The sequence below is a fragment of the Rhinichthys klamathensis genome, unplaced genomic scaffold (assembly GCF_029890125.1).
Source record: "Rhinichthys klamathensis goyatoka isolate OS25496 unplaced genomic scaffold, OSU_Roscu_1.1 h1tg000249l_1, whole genome shotgun sequence".
Classification (NCBI taxonomy): Eukaryota; Metazoa; Chordata; class Actinopteri; order Cypriniformes; family Leuciscidae; genus Rhinichthys; species Rhinichthys klamathensis.
The window spans coordinates 1,984,185-2,001,258 of NW_026606771.1; the positions used below are offsets into that span (position 1 = coordinate 1,984,185).

A 17,074-nucleotide genomic window follows, 5' to 3' on the forward strand; every position below is an offset into this window, starting at 1 on the left:
TAACTCAGAAATTGTGTTACTTGAAAAAACTAATCTGATTAACTCTCATTACTTGTAAAGCATTATCTCCAACACTTGATAGTTAAAATACTTTTTAATGTGCATTTTAATATAGCATGGTTTCATTTTGGTATAAAAAAATAATCATTCTGTACCTCTGAACAAGAAAAACTTTTCACAAATTTGTGTTGACATGTTTCTATAATATGGAGGGGTTTTAAATGGAAAAGAATCAAGAACTGCACTAACAACATTACATCAGAATTACATTTTATTGTATTCAATGTTAACAGCTGAAGATCTCAATTTTGAAAAATCAAACATTGAAAAATCTGATGCTTGACAATTATAAAATGTAAACGTTGAGAGTACATTTTGCAAACTCTGAAACAAAACTCATGAACTGTCTCTTTTAAACAGGGCAATAACATACTGAACACAACAGAAAACAGACACACCCAAACTGAAGCTCCAGAATTACTATTACATTACATCATATAAAAAAGCCAATAACTTCGGTAAAAACAAAGCAAAAAAAAACTGTTTTGTCTGTTAACTGCATTTTGTTTTAAATGTGTCGAGGTGTGCATTTTTTGTCATTATCTGGGTTTTCAGCATTCAGACAGAGAGGTACAGTTGTTGAGACGATTTCCTAAAATATAGGTTATAGAGTATTTTGAATCCATAATATTCCAGCCATAACAGCACTTTTGTGACATTCGTCAGATCCCCTTTCCCCCAGTTACATATCGATACAAATTAAAAAGGTAAGGATTGTCTTTGTCCTTCACCCCTAATAGAAGCAGTCAAGAGGTCGACACTACGCAACTCAAACGTTTTAAAAACGCACAAGGGGAAATACACAGAATGGTGCATCAGTGGTACGTTCAGCACCGTCCGTAACCAAAACCTGGTCTCTCCGAGGAGCAATTTCAGAGTCAAACTAAGCAAGCCAAAACTCAAAAGCACTCACATAAAAAAAAGGGATATTGAGATTTTTAAAAAGAAAAGAAAAAAATACATATAATATACTTGCAATTAATAAAAACCCTTGAGTCAGTGTGCAAAGGGAAACATTTACCATTACCATTATAAAAGGGTAAAATAAATGTTATATGCACTGACCACAGCACTAAGATGAACATTTCTGTATAACTAGAGGTAGAATTGTATTTCCTGAGAAGACGACAAATGCCTTTTCTTAACAAAAATCCTAAATTTCACAGCTGTCTATGTATTGGAAAAGTGAATGACTTGATTTTTTAGTGTAATGTTAAGTTCTGAAAAGAGAAAAGCTTACAAAGAAATATCAAAGAATAAGGCATCCTGCATTAATAGCAACGTTTTATTGTACAGCAATTTTGGTTGTCCTTGCAATAAAGTTGACTACATTAGCATGCTATATTTAATTTTTAAAATGTGCCAACAGTAACAGTATTGTTTCCTAAAAAAAACAAAAACAAAAAAAAAACAGCATCTCTGATCGAAATACACTAGGTAAAGGCCATTAAAATAAAAACCTACTGTTACATGACAACGGTCACTTAAAAGTTGAGGGATTTGATTCCAAAAGGCAGACTGGCAGATGAAACAGGAACAAGCTTCTCTTTAAAATAAGCAGAGGAAAAATGCAATGTGGCATTTTTACAAGCAAGAAGGAGCTTTATGGATATCATGGCTAATATATTCAAATTAACAGAATAAAAGTGGACATGTATGCCCTGTTCTACTTCACAGCAGGTAAATCCATGTGAAAAGTGGCAAACTGGGAAGGCTTGCAAACGATTCTGAGCTGATAAATGAGTCTTTGAGGTAGAGATTTGGCAGTAATGACTTTGAAGTGTGATTGTCCTGATATAAATAGAAAAAAAAAAAAACCTAATATGTACAGTTGTACAATACAGACAGAAACAGTAACAACCTTTTCTAGACCGTTTCCTGTACAGCAACTATGGTCCTTGTGAATAATAAAGGATTGCTTCAAGAGTGAGCGTTAAAATGAGAAAAAGAGGATGTGGTAGCTTGACGGTTAAGGATCTCGTCAGTGAAAGCAAAGGCCACAAGTCTGATCCCAAATAAAGGATCAAGGCATTTAACTAAGTTTCTCCAAAGAATCTGTACCTGCAAGCTGTTTTGGATTAAAAAGACAGCTTTAAGCTTCTGGAAACCCCATTTTCCTAACGCCCAACTAACTTGAAATCCAAAATAAATGATTCAATTTCAGATGAAAGACTACCATGTTTGTATCAATCAAAAGAAAGTTTCACCCCTAGATGCCCACCAAGTGAGTTTTTCTGACCTTGCATACAGTGTAATGCTAGAAGAGCTTGACAATACATTGCTGAGGACAGGGAAAAGACCTTCTTACTGTCCGGAACAGTTGATGACATGATTAAAAACAACCTAAAAAAATAAACAGAGGAAAGCAACTCACTTTAGAAGAGAATAATCCATTCTGCTCAAGACACTTTCAAAACATCCCATTGTAATTAGAATTTTCTCTGATTTGTGCTGTTGGTTTTTTTTTTGTTAAAAATACATAACCAGAAACTGCCCTGCGTGATGAAGCAAAGGCTGCATTGTTGGACCCCTCAATGACACTCAACACTGCATTACATTAAGCTAAAAGACCCGATGAGGTGACAAACTAAATCTCCAGTTAGTGTAGTAATCAAACACAGGATGAATTGTTTGTTTGAATCTTAAAACGAACGTATCATTATACCGTCATGCTTTGAGTCGAACTGTGATCATTTTCAGCCAAACCACTGATCTGAGTGAAAGCTCCACAAAGTTATACACAAACAAGTAAAACAACCTCTGAACTACTTCCAATTCTGCTTTAGAGCAACTATGGGCCAAAAAAGAAGTTTGTGGGCTGTGGCAGTTCCAGGTAACGCCATTCGGTCCCTGCGATACCCCAGCCACCTTTGCGAGGCTCATGGAGAACGTATAGCCTCCAGAGTTTGCCAGAATGAAGAGGCAAAAATAAAACAAACATGAATAATGAAAACGCCATGAATGCAATTATACACGTCTACAAATGCATGCCTACGATTTTTTTAAATGAGTTCCTTAGCGTGAATGTTCACTGCCTGAAATTAAGAGCATTAACACCATCACAGAGCAGACCTCTAAGATGGGGAATCAAATGGCTGAATACTTGCAATAAATGTAAAAAAAAAAACTCCACATCTTTACGCACTTTGTATCGAGTTAGTGCTGAAGTTTAGACGCTCGCCTGTCAACAGCACATTCAAAGTGTGCTGAGGAAAAACCTTCACAAGGCACTGCAGATACATACACAGGGAAAATAAAATCTATAATAATATATTATTAGTTCAGACCCTTAAGCTGTTTGCATCACACGTTATAACAATCCTACTATTGTTATGGCTTTGCTTATAGACGAAAAGCTTTCATCGGTCAGATTATAAAACCCTAAAAAGCAGAATCCTACTGCCTTGTTAACGCCAGACAGTGTGCTCACAGAAAGAGAAATAAATTATTCACAGGTTTTGCATATACATTATATATATCATTATCTTTATAATAAACTCTGTTGTTATTTTAGATTTCTTTTGACTCCTGAACAAAGGAGAGTGTAAATAAAAGACCTGAGCTAGTGTACTTCAAGTTGAGAACGGTTCAGTTATTCCTGACTAGTTTTTGGCATATCTTCTGTAGTAACTGAGATTTTGGTTTCGCATTGAGGGAGAGAGTCTGAGGTGCTAAGGTGATTGGTTGTTGGAGGAGGATGAGGTAGGCGTGTGGAGAACTGATTGAGGCCCGCTGTTTCCTGCGGAAGATTTGTTAGATGCACCCGATGAGGTCTGCGCCGCGGCCTGGGCGAAGAGAACACCTATTATGAGAAAACAGGAAGATCGGTCACAATCGAAACGAGGGAGAACTTGAACACACACACACACAAAATATACGTGGCGACAGGCTCCTCACCAGTGTAGACGACTCCATTAAGCTCCAAAGACATGCTGATGCTGTTTAGGCCATTGGTAGTCAGGTTCATGGCAGAGTCTGGTCTGCTCTCTGATGGACAACAAACAGAGTTTACATCTGAATAAAAGCGGATTCATTTTCTTTTCACTTTGGAAAAGTAATAGCACAACTCTCCTCAAAAAGTAGCATGAGTTCTTACTTATTTATGCAACACAAAAAGTCTAGTACAAGTTAAGTGCCAACATTTAATACATGGGGTGGGGATTTATACAAATCACTAACCCAAAGTATGTGCAATAGTAATAATCCTCTGTGGCATTCAGACAGTATAGTCTGAAAGCATACTGGCTACCAGCAGGGGACGCTACTTCTCAGCCATTTCCCAGTCAAGCAAGTTTAAAAAACAACGCAAACAGTTCACATGCAGTGGCAAGGGGAATTTGTTCAGTCTCTTATTCATATTCCGATAAAATATGCAAGGTGAAACCTCTAGTATTTAACACCTCTAACCAAGAAAAGGAAATCAATCTGTGTTGAGGCAGGGATTCCCCACATTTGACTTGTATTTTTGTCTTTGCGGTTTAAAATGGGTCAACACCTCCAGTCGTCTAATGACACCATCCTTTAGAGTAAATACATCAGTCCAACTTTCAACTCTGATAAGATCTAATCAGAGCACTTTTACACATCCTCTTCCCTCATTCACAAGAACAGCATTTAGTAAGAACAGTACTAGAGTTACTACTGTGAGAGCTCAGACTAATGACTCACACTACAGGAGGAGGCTGACATCTCCATCTGCAAAGTGCACTCACCACATGCCAGTAATTTAGTCTGTGGTAATATTTTCACACCCTTTTCTACAAAATAGTTAGTGCCAGTGAATGATGATGTAAGAGGGGCTTTGCAGTACTGCACTAGAAAACACACCGAGTTCATTTCATAACCTCAGGAACCAGAAGTTGGATATTCCACACACAGGTTTCCCTGAAACATCAGACGTTTTATAAAAGGTGTTTTTTTCTCAGGTAGGTGTTTATGGGAAAAGATAAAACCACAGTAAGAATGCAAATTGAGGCAACTCTATGTAGGCTAACTGTAATGATTATGTTTCACACATGTTTCAACGTACAATGTATATGAATATATATATTTTGAGCTGCACATTGTTACACATTTACTGAATTAAGAAATATGTACCGGTATGTATCTTTAAATTTACAGATGGTGTACTAATTTATGCTGTGTACTCCATCTTTTTTTATATACACAGACAGACAGACAGATAACAGCAGAACATCTCGTACACCACATCTAAACAAAGATATATACATATTTCTTAATTCAGCAAATGTGTAACATTATAGTATGTAGAATGTCCTCCATAGTAATGATCAACGCAAATACGTAGAGCACATCAAATATGGTAAATGGCAGCTCAACTATAGCTTGCTTGATGTGCGAGAACAAACCTCATTGGCTTTCATGCGTACAGTGGAGCTTCTGTTTACCATATTTCATATGCTTTATATTAGTGATGCACCGATGTGAAAATTTGTGGCCGATACCGATAACCGATATTAATATTGCTGTTATGGCCGATACCGATATTTACCGATGTCGATATATCTGTATAGAAAACACATAGCGAGGATTAGGGCTGCACGATATTGGTAAAAAAATATCTAATAAAAAAGAAACTAATATTAATAGAATGTTAACTAATGTAGTTAGCTAGACTTTAATAAATGGAACCTTATTGTAAAGTGTTTCTGATTTATGTCTCTTGAGTTCAGTGTTGGACAGATCAGTTGTTTTAACCATTCATTAAAGTGAATCGGTTCAAAGGAGTCATTAGTTCGTGAATCGGACGTGTCATTAATGGACCACGGCACACGTCGTGTGATTATCCAGGCAGTTTAGGACATCGCACAAGATTTGTCTCAACACAGAAAACATTTCATCACTAGATAGATTTTTTTTTGTTTATTGAAAGTGTGGTTTATGTCATCTGAATGTGTGGAAAGCTTTTCAGAGAAGATAAGGCAACTTTATTTTAGCACAATTCACAACCTGGTAGTTCAGAAAAAAAAAACTTCGGTCTTCCGACCTTTTACCATCGTGTATTCTCAAAGATATTCAGTCAACTCAACTCATTAATATGCGCGAGGGAGGGAGAGAGAGCAAGACAGTTTAAAGACTGTGAGTGCGCGCGCGTGCGCGCCACCGGGGCTTGCCTTTCACTCTCTCTGCTCGTTCTCTCAAACAAGCGCAGCAGTCAGTCATCTACATCACTCATCTACATCACTCACCGGTCAAATAAGGCTTTGGCGGGACAAAGATACGCCTTAGTAAGGCTGACAGAAAACAGCGCGCAAGTTCCAGTCTTCTTGCTTGATGTTTAAACTGACAGGACTTGCGCTTGCTCGTGCAAAAACAAACATCCCCGCCCCCACACTCGCATCTACACACACGTCAAATACACAGGAATGATTATCGGCCTGTTCACATCGGCCCTATTTTGACATCGGAACGATACCGATGTGTAAAAAATTGACCATATCGGCCGATATTATATCGGCGGCCGATATATCGTGCACCACTACTTTATATGTATGTGTGCTGATCAATGTTTATTCTGTTCATCCTATAAAGCGATTGAGTCTCTTCAGAAGACTTGAATTAAACGGCTTGATTCATATGGATTACTTTTACAATGTCTTTTTGAAGTTTTTGAAGCTTGAAAGAAACTTAGTGAGCTTCATTAAAAATATCTTAATCTGTATTTTGAAGATGAACGAAAGTCTTATGAGTTTGGAATGACATGAGTGCGAGTAAATGACAGAAATTAATTTTTTGGGTGAAAAATTTGTTAAGCAACCCTGTCTAGTCCAGGGCTAGGCAAATCTAGCCCTCAAGATCTACTTTCATGCAGAGTTTACTTCCTCCAACCCTGGATTACTAGAAACAAAGTCACTATAAGGCAAGCCTTCAAGGTTACCTGTCTTTTTGAATGCTTCACTACACTGAATAAACTGCTTTTGTTGGAAAACAGCTTATTTAATGACTCAACAGCCTATCAGCTAATCTTCAACATGTTTGCCATTAAACTTTAGGAAAAACTTCTGTTTTATAAGAGATATCACAGACTTTTTTGTATGCAAACAGTGACTAACCGTCGCACAACTCTGAAAGAAATTCCATGAGTTCAAGGCTGTAATGTGATTGGTTATCCAGAAACTTGTGATCCAAGTTGGCCGTTATGCTTTCTCCAATTGTAGAGCCACAGACCCTGTTATCTCCCAATAATGAGACCATCTCTGCTAGAAAGCTACAGGCATGATGCGAGTATGATTGGGGTTGGAGCTAAACTCTGCAAGGAAATTGGATCTCAGTGGAGCCCAGCCCTGGTCTAGTTGGTTTTAAAATTAGTCTGCACATCCTTACTAATATCACTTGTCTGGAGCCCAGAATGTTAAAGTGTCAGTACCTTGATTGTTGATGCGAATGTTCATAGGGATTTGTGCCGTCATGGCCAGCAGGTTGTGCTGCAGAGCTCTCTGCAGTAGCCGCTGGTGTTCCTCCAGTGGTAGTGCAATCTTCTTCTCCGGGGGCTCGCCCGACTCCAGCTTGTCCCGCAGCTGCTCCAGTGCAGCTACCTGTGCGATGGTGGCCTGTGCAGCTGCAGCCTGGGCCGCAGCTACCGTCTGACTGGCCAGAGACACTGGCAGACGAACCCCGTCATCCTCTACAACAGAGAAAGAGTTAGAAAGACAAAACACATTTGAAATAAAGCAAATCATATGGCAACATTAAAGGACACGTGTACACCAAGATGTCATTAACTCTTTCCCCACCAGCATTTTTGGAAAAAAGTTGTCAGTCAGCGGCAGCATTTTTTTATTTATTTTACATATGGATATGCTTACAATCGCTTTCGCTTGTTTCTGCTGCTTCTTCGCCTGTGTTTTGAACAGGAGATTCAGTACTCTTTGAGAAGTGCCCCCAACCGTAAAACAGTGAAAATACAAAGACGGAAAATTCTCATAATCCGTTTTCTCACAAATGACGTAAACTTTTGTCAGTGGCGGGGAAAGAGTTCCTCTGCATTATTTCCGCATGTCTGTGAGCAGGTTTTACCTTTTTTAATTTTCTGTAAGGATAAGATGGAGGCTCCGTTGCTGGGCAGGGCGATGCCCATGGGTGGCATGGAGAGTTTGGGAGAGGAGAGCATGGTGGGTGTTCCATTGGGCGAGTAGGTGAAGAGTGAGCTGCCAAAACCTTGCCTGCGTCCCTCACGCCGGTTACTGTCGATGGCCGCCTGCAGCTCGTTGGGACTGCTGAGACCCCTCTTCTCACATTCGTAAGGATACAGATACTTCATATACCTGCAGAGGGGGAGAAATTAAGAACACACAATAAGTTCCCTACTAACTCATGATCTAATTGTCCCTTTCAGTCAAACCAACCTGCAGTCCTCTTACAGGGATGGGCTCCCTGGAGTCACCTGGTATTATGTAGTCTCAAGCCCAAAGTATAAATGGCATAGGTTAGTTGTCACAATGAGCGAGAAAGATTGACATGGAGCAGCTAAATCTCAAACCTCAGGGGAATCACCCATTTTAAAAACCGCTGAACAGGAGTGTCTGCTGGCAAAAACAGAACGCAACGGAGCTCGTAATAAAACGACGTCGGCTTGACTTTTCAGAGATGGAGAGAATTCGCCTTTGGCTAAGCCACACCCTAGAATGTAGATTGACCAATCACAGCGCAGCCAAGAACGAGCTCCCACAGAGGTCCGACGCTTTTTCACAGCGCTCCATTGACTTTAAAGGGTTAGTTCGCCCATTTAAGACATGAAGTTGTATGCAATCCTTACCAGCACTATAGTGCATACACACTGACCCACTCTGTTGTCACCTCCCTGGTCAGAGTTCTGGCCGCTGGAAGTTTTTCAATAAAGTACTCCCGGTTATTTTCCGGGGCCACAAAACTGTGCGTTTTTACGTGAAAAAATGATTTGCGTTTCAAAGCTTGATTAATTTACCACACAAAAACACACGCCGGTCAAAATTCATACCTCAGTTTTAATCGGCACTATTTTCTATCCATTTCTATCAATCCGCGCTGCGGTCAACGTCAACAGTGCGCACGTTTCCGAGTAAGTGTCGTCTAGCACATGCTGCTAATAAATACAACGTTATACTCGCATAGTACTTTGCATGAACAGTGTTGCTCCTTGATATTGTTAGTCCCAGCCTCCGTCTCGATTAGTAGGATATGCGGTGGTTCATTTTTTGACTGTGACCGGTATGCGTTTGCCTCTATTTGGATGCCTTGTTGTTCCTTGCGTTTCACCTGTATGTCGTGAATATAGCCTTTGAACGTATATTGCAGCCCCTTTTGCCTACTTCAATCGGACACTTTATTTGCTGCTTTATAAAAGTTTGATAAAATTTCAGCAGGAAGACCTGTCACAGCATAAGCCATGTTGATACCAGAGCCCAGATGAAGTTTGTTTGTCGGACGTAGCAACAGTAACTGAGGGGGGATTTGAAATGTTGTAAAAGCGACACAGTAATGGTGTTTTTATTACTCAACAGGTGAGCAAGGTATTTTATTTAACAGATGAATTGCCATATGTAGCTCTCAAACTGTTAAGCATTATCTATTGTGAAGGGTCATATTCATCCGCACAGTAATGCTGAAGCACAACCAAAACAATGTTGTTCTGCAAAATGCCTTCAGTTTTGTTTTGAACCGCTAGAGGGCCAAAAGTTACATATACCCCTTTTCCACCAAAGCATTTTGAGAGCCGGTTCGGAGCCGGTGCCTACTCGCAAACCAGTTCTTTGTGTTTCGACAGACAAAGAACAGATTCTCGGCCAGGAAAATTGGTTCCAAAGCGGCACCAACTCTTTGCTGGACTAGAACCGTTCTTTTACCACGTCATGCTTACGTCGGGGGGCTGGGTTATTGTGACCAACAACACGACGGGAATGGGAGGTAATAGTGTAGCTTTAAAAATTAAAGTCAGACCACAGCAATAATTTGTACAGTAGAATTTGTTGTGCTTCGGGTATCAGACTGACTAGCTGAAGAAGTTACAATAGCTATAACCATTAATAGACACAATACTTCCTTGAAAATAAATTCCAGCACAGCGCACAGCGTATTTTATCTGTTCATTAAAATACCTTACTCACGAGTTATAAATAGTAATAAAGTAATAAAATGGCATCTCTGCATTGCTTTTACAACATTTCAAATCCCGCAGTTCTCGCCATCTCCGAAAAGCCAAGCCAATGTTTATTCTGGTTTTATTACGAGCTCTGTTGCGTTCTCTTCTTGCCAGCAGACAACTAACCTATGCCACTACCACTCCATACACGTGTCAAAGTGAGCCACTTTTCTCTTTTTACATATATGACAAGACACGAACGGGCGAGTGACGCATGTAGAGTATGCAATTTCCCACGAAACAATCCAGACAGGTTTAAAATATAATCAGTGAATCAGGGTAAGAAAAGAACACGTTTTGGAAGAAGGATTGAAGTTTTGACATTTAAATTTAGTTACTTTTGAACAAAAAAAGTTACAAAGTGTACCTTTAAATCAGGGATGGGCAACTTCGGTCCTGGAGGGCCGCTGTCCTACAGAGTTTAGCCTCAACCCTAATCAAACACACCTGAACAAGCTAATCAAGGTCTTCAGGATTACTAGAAAGTTACAGGCAGGTGATATTTTCAGGGTTGGAGCTAAACTCTGTAGGACAGTGGCCCTCCAGGACCGAAGTTGCCCATCCCTGCTTTAAATAATGACCATATAAATGCCAGGCCTGTACACGTGTAAGTAAACATCATTTCTCCTGCAGTGGAGGTGTCAGCGAGTACGTACTGTGTTCTGAGAGTGAAGGCAGCGCTAGTGATAGAGGTCGGCAAGTTCAGGCCCTTCGTGATCTCCCTCCACAACTTTTTATTTATGACCTCCACCAGCCCCCCCTTCTCCGTCACCAGTTGGTACAGCATGTAGAGGTCCAGCACCTGCTTGGCCATGATGGGAATCCTGTTCACTGGGGTCCCTGCACAAAAACAAACAGCTGTGTTGAGCGCCATAGCAGTTTGAAAATATACACTATAAAAGGAAAGAAACTCCCATATGAGTCTTTATTTGGGAAAATGTCAGCGTTTTTCCTAGGCAGCAGGTTGTCGTACACACGCATTTGTGCTATGGCTGATAAACATGGCTGATAAAATTCTCTCACAGGTCATTAATTTATTAATCAGGAGAGGGTTTAACAGCTGTTGGAGAACATTTTCCAAAGCCAGTGGAGCGGGTTTATGTAAATGTATATGGGAACACATGCTTCAACAGTTCCAAGGCCGATCATGACATGGACATGTGTTAGCACTCCCACGTTTATAATCACACATATGAATGTGGGAGCCACAGCCCAAGTTCAGCATGATACAAACTGCAGTGCTTTGATATAAAATAGACATAAACATCACAGTGGAGATGTGAAAGATGAGCTGGGTGTTGATCTCAGTGCACAAGGGGCAGACTTTGGACAGGTCTGAGTGATAAAGGACTCTATAAGATGTCATATGGAGATGTTTCTGAGCAGGAAAAGGGTGATTTTCTTTACACATACCTCTCTTCTGCATAAAACTGAACAGATCGTCCAGGAACTCCTTCCTCTTTGGGTCACTGTCCAGTTCATAGAGCTGAATAAGGAAAAACGGACAAAAAAAAAAAAAGTTAAAAGCACAGTGCATGAAAATGTGTTCTCATCACTCTTGACTTCCTGATCAGGAATTGCATTATTTAAGCAGTAAAGCACAAGAGGCCATGCTATATTTTGAAGTCATGGCTAAACAGCATGGTTAGCTAGCAATAGGCTTTATGCCGGACGTCACATGAACAAACAGGAAAACGGGTCTCAGCGTCTCACTGCATCCGCTTTACCGAGGAAAGAGTTGACTGCGGTGTGAACTGATGCCGATATCTATGGACTTAAGGTAATCAGTTAACCTAGCTTGTTCTTTTTATTGCTGCCGTTTTATTCTATTTAAATATCTAAATGTTAGTAAGAAGAAAACTAAAAAACGTAGATATCATGCATGCAATGGACATCGGTTATGCTCATCTTCCAACTTTGTTAAATATTGAGCCATTTTACTCAAGATAACTTCAAAGCACAAAGCCCTGAACCGCAACGCAAGCCATGCGACCGGTTTTACAGAATATGAAAGTTTGTTGTGCATAACCCCCATTACGTGCTTGAAACATATTCATTAACATCAAATGCACCATTGCTTCTAACAAACACTACACAAAAAAATAAAAGGACATCTATCCGTTACAGCTGTTACTATGGCCATGTTTGGAACAGCATGCTACCATACTATGACCAACTATACTTTCCAAAATGAGCAGTAAACAAAGCACATTGTGCAGAACAGTATACACAACAATGCAATACGCAAGACCTTACTTTTCCACTGCAGTGAATGAGCCACAAGTAATACCTGTGCCATGATGACTAGTTTTCGATTCAGTATTTGATCAATTACATTTTCTTATGATTTTATTTTTGGTCTTGTTGTTTGTTAATCTTGTTATATGCATGTCACCTGTGAAGCACTTTAAGTGGCATTTTATGTATGAAAGGTGATCTACATATTTTTTGTATTATTTATTATCATTTTTCATAATAATAATAATGTCTACAATGCAAAAGACGATAACAGGACAGCACTGGCTGAATGAAATCTGCAACGTGATGAGGTGATGTAGAGAGGTCAAGTTATAACAATACAGCATACTACACTTTTAAACAATGATTTGAGTGTAAAGGTAATGCTGGGGGCCAGCAGAGGGTTAATTACAGGATATGCGCGTTTTTGAGGAGTGCCACACAATAAATCTCTCAAATGGCTTGCCTCTTCTCTATTTTCAGTTGGGTACTCAGAACGCACCCTTATTTTTTTCTTACCCATAATTTTACTATCTGTGTCCCTTTTACCTGCCAGTCTGTTCAAAACCAGCCGCCCAGCACTCCATACCATTCTAGGTCTTTATAAGAATACCTCAATGTAATGCTTAAAGCAGGGAAAGTTGACCCAAAAATCATGTTGTTCCAAACCCGTAAGACTTTCATTCATCTTCGGAACACAAATGAAGATCTTTTTGATGAAATCTGAGAGCTTTTTGTCCCTCCATTGACAGCCTAAGCATCAACCACTTTGATGCTTCAAAAAGTTCATAAAGAGATCGTAAAACTCATTTAGTTTAGTAAATTTAAGAGACTCGATCGCTTTATTTGATGAACAGATTTAAATTTAGGCTTTTATTCACATATAAACATTGATCAGCGAACATAAACAGAAGTTCAACCGAACCTGCTTGGCGCGCAAGAATAAACCTCATTGGTTCTTGCAGAAGCTCAAATGTGCTGCGTAACATGAGAATGAACCTCATTGGTTCTCAATCGAACATGCTTGAGCTTGCTCAATCGAACAACTGATGTGTGAGTCGACAAATGTTTGTGAAAAAAAGCATAAATTCAATCTGTTCATCACAAAGCGATCGTATCTCTGCAGAAAATGAAGATTAAACAGCTCAATTCATATGGATTAGTTTTACGATCTCTTTATGAACTTTTTGAAATGTCAAAGTGGTAGTTACTTAGGCTGTCAATGGAGGGACAGACAGCTCTCAGATCATCAAAAAGATCTTCATTTGTGTTCCAAAGATGAACGAAAGTCTTACGGGTTTGGATCGACATGAGGGTGAGTAATAAATGACAGAATTTTCGATTTTGGGTGAACTATAACTAAGGAATCCTAAGAAATTTAACAGTTTTGTCTCAAAAGACTCAAAAAAGCCTTAAGAACTCACAAAACTGTAACTGCTCTTGATTCATTTCAAGTTTTGACAAAATAAAATGATTCATCATGACATGATTATCACAAAATGTGATTCATAGAGTGAATGAGCCAGTCCAATTTAAACCAACAATGTGTCTTTCATATTGATTCTTTAAAAAAAAAAAAAAAATAGGCTCACAAGAGTCGTTAATTTGTGAATCAGTATAGCAATGGAGAAAATACTATTAGAGTACTTTATGCGACATTCATGTCTTGTCACAAATAATAATTACAAATATGAATTCACAGCTATATTCTGTTATGTCTGAGGACATTAAATGTGTATGGGACAAAATGTATGATTTTTCCTTTAGCAAAGTATTGAAACAAAGAACGCACATCATAAAGTGCATGGCTATTATGAAGTGACATCAAACGTAAAATGTGAGATTCATTGTTGAAGCCATTGCCATTTTGTTTTTTATATGATGTCACAGTCAATTGGGGACATCTAAGATTCCAGTTTCCATCTTGTAATTGCGAGTTTGGCCACAATAGTAGATTTGAGTCACAATTTTTTGTTTTTTTTGCAAGCGTCCTTAAAAAGAAGGTAAATCAGCAGGTAAACAGGAACCAATCATTAAGATTTTAACTCTTGCTCTGAGATCTCCCCCTGTAGGGGACTTCAGCACTCACCAATGGATAGAACTATAGATCCTTTTGCCCCAGATTCTGCTGATACACCCTAAGCCCCCACCCTCATACCATGGAAACACATCTGTTTATCTGTTTTAAGCGGGTGGAAGCAGAGACATCTGACTGTACCTCAAATACAGGGTGGAGGAATGTACCATAAAAGAGTCGGTTGGATAGGAATTTTTAGGCTCTAAATGTTACATCAAACTTGGTGGTAAAATCGAAGTAATGAAGTTTTCTTCATTCTTCGTTTTCGAAGTAACATCAGAGCTATGCAAAGATAAACATCCAACATAATGAAGAACCTAACCGAAACGAGCATTTGCGTCCTTATTTGAATGCACCTTACAATCACGTTAAAAGTAACAAAGATGTTTTAAAGGTGTGAAATGTTTTGTGGGTCAGTTTTATTTCTCAAAAGGTATTCAGAAGTGAGCGATTCACTGAATCGGATACCTTGGATTGACATTGAGAAGGTCTGACATTGTATTTCGATGACACGTGAGCTGTTGGCCTCGAAACAATGCAGCAACATTTCACACCTGCCAATCACCTCAAGAGGCAGGCAAAACGACAATGGGGAGGATAGGCCGGAAATAAGTGAGGCCCGAGTGGGGGAGGGTGACAATGAAAGCACAAAAGAACAGTATCGATCTCATGAAAATGCCTGTTCTCAGACGCCTCAATCTTACTTCATTTGAGTGAAGAGGTTGCATTGAGGGCAAAGGAGACTGTGGTTTCTGTATTACTGAGAGAAACTAGAGGGTCATAACGTCCCTAGCTAAACCACGCCTAAGCAGAAACACCTGCAGGGAACGAGAAATTGATTTCAGAAACCTGAAACTCTGAATTCTGGCTAAATTATTCAAATATGTTTTTAATTTAACCCATACTGAAATCTCTGTGGGCTGAAAGTCAGTTCAAAGTTTCGAATACACTCAATAGATGGTATAAAAACACTGAGAAAAAAAACCTAAATCAACCACTACCTAAATTTAACTTTGTTTAATACATCACAATGAAGCATTTTATCATGATTCAATCATTATCGTTTCCTGTATCATATTAACTGTTTGTTTTATGTTGATTTAATAATGAACATTAAAAATCTGAATGCCTGAAAGATCTCAATGATAGAAGCAACATGTATCAACTATTACCTAAGTTAAACTGTTTAATACACATTGTATATCCACAAGCTTTTTATTGAACCCAAGAGTTATCATTAAAAGGAACTATAATGTCTGAAGTCACAGAAATAGAAAGAAGTTGCATAGAATGAACTACACAGATGACACAATTAACTTAAATTTGAGACGCCTGCTCAGACAGAAATATTAAAGAGAGCAAAAGGGATGAAACTATCTGCTCTGAATCAATTACATTTGGTATTGTGACAGCTCCAGTAATTTATCATTACCTACATGGCCTGTTCATCCCCATCAACTAGAAAGTGGTCAAACACTTGACTTCTGATCCCAGATTTGTCCACCAACCATACGTACAAAAACATTTGTAAATAAAATCTGCATGGGTGAACAGTTTCACATAGAGATCATGATTCATAAATAAAATGTACACATTTTTCTACATTTAGAACCACATGTACTGAAAAAGAAAAACCCTAATTCATTGTGGAAATTTCCTTAAAGACCAAGAGACATTTCAAATTGATTAACAAAAAGCATGAGAGAGAGAGAAGTGTGATGCAATGGAAAAAAAGTGCTAGCCTAAGCTTTTCGGCCATCTTTGTTTACATTCCAGCGTCTAGAACCCTCAGTCTGACATCAGCTCAGAAGCAGCAGCAATGCCTGGACAATATCCAGCTATGAACTACTCCCCATAACCGCAATTCCTGTGCTCACTTTCCTGCTCGGACATAAGAGTAAGTGGTCTGTGCAATTAAAGCTGTTTGAATAGTAGAATACCTATGGGAGATGTCTGTCTGAAATTAATATGTCAAGTCTACATTAATCAGACGATTTATTCACCGTCTAGATTCCTTTCATGACTTCTCTTCCGAGACAGGAATAATTAAACGGCTGACTGATAATAGGTCAGCGTTGAAAGCAAATCTGGGAATTAAGCAAATGACTGAGGCACTGATATGTTTACATCAGGAACTGTGAGAACTTCATTTGTTTAAATCATAATTCAAACCGTTATGTGTATCTCCAGGTTCCACTCGTTGAAGTATTAAGTGATACCAAAGTGAAAAATTAAGTGAAATTTAACAAGTTTGACAGATAAAAACAAAGCGAGGACACCAAAACCAATTAGCAAGCGTGTAAGTGTACGACACCAACAAATTGATAAATACCAAGAGTAATTAGCAAGAATGCATGTGAATACATTTTTTTTTTTTTACATTGAGCTAGTGGCATATATTGAGGAAACACTGGATCAAACCAGAGACTAAAACCCCATAAAAATAAATATAAAGATTCCAAGCTCCACACAGCCTTGTGCCTTTAATGGTCGGTCACCCCACCCCCTACACCCTACACTTTGCAGTGAGCAAATCAATGTTTAATGTTAAAACCACTAAA

At 38.9% G+C, this 17,074-nt stretch overlaps 1 protein-coding gene across 1 annotated transcript in view; it reads right to left on the bottom strand.

The window, feature by feature from the left end:
* Positions 1-2,760: 2,760 nt before the first annotated feature.
* The window catches only part of arid3a (AT rich interactive domain 3A (BRIGHT-like)), a 34,352-nt gene continuing 20,038 nt past the window's right edge, over positions 2,761-17,074 (bottom strand). The window contains exons 4-9 of the mRNA XM_056266511.1: positions 11,612-11,684; positions 10,855-11,038; positions 8,098-8,345; positions 7,448-7,705; positions 3,958-4,047; positions 2,761-3,862 (exon numbers count right to left, since the gene is read on the bottom strand). Coding sequence (XP_056122486.1) covers positions 3,732-3,862; positions 3,958-4,047; positions 7,448-7,705; positions 8,098-8,345; positions 10,855-11,038; positions 11,612-11,684 — 984 coding nt within the window. The 3' untranslated portion in view covers positions 2,761-3,731. The remainder of the gene's footprint in view (positions 3,863-3,957; positions 4,048-7,447; positions 7,706-8,097; positions 8,346-10,854; positions 11,039-11,611; positions 11,685-17,074) is intronic.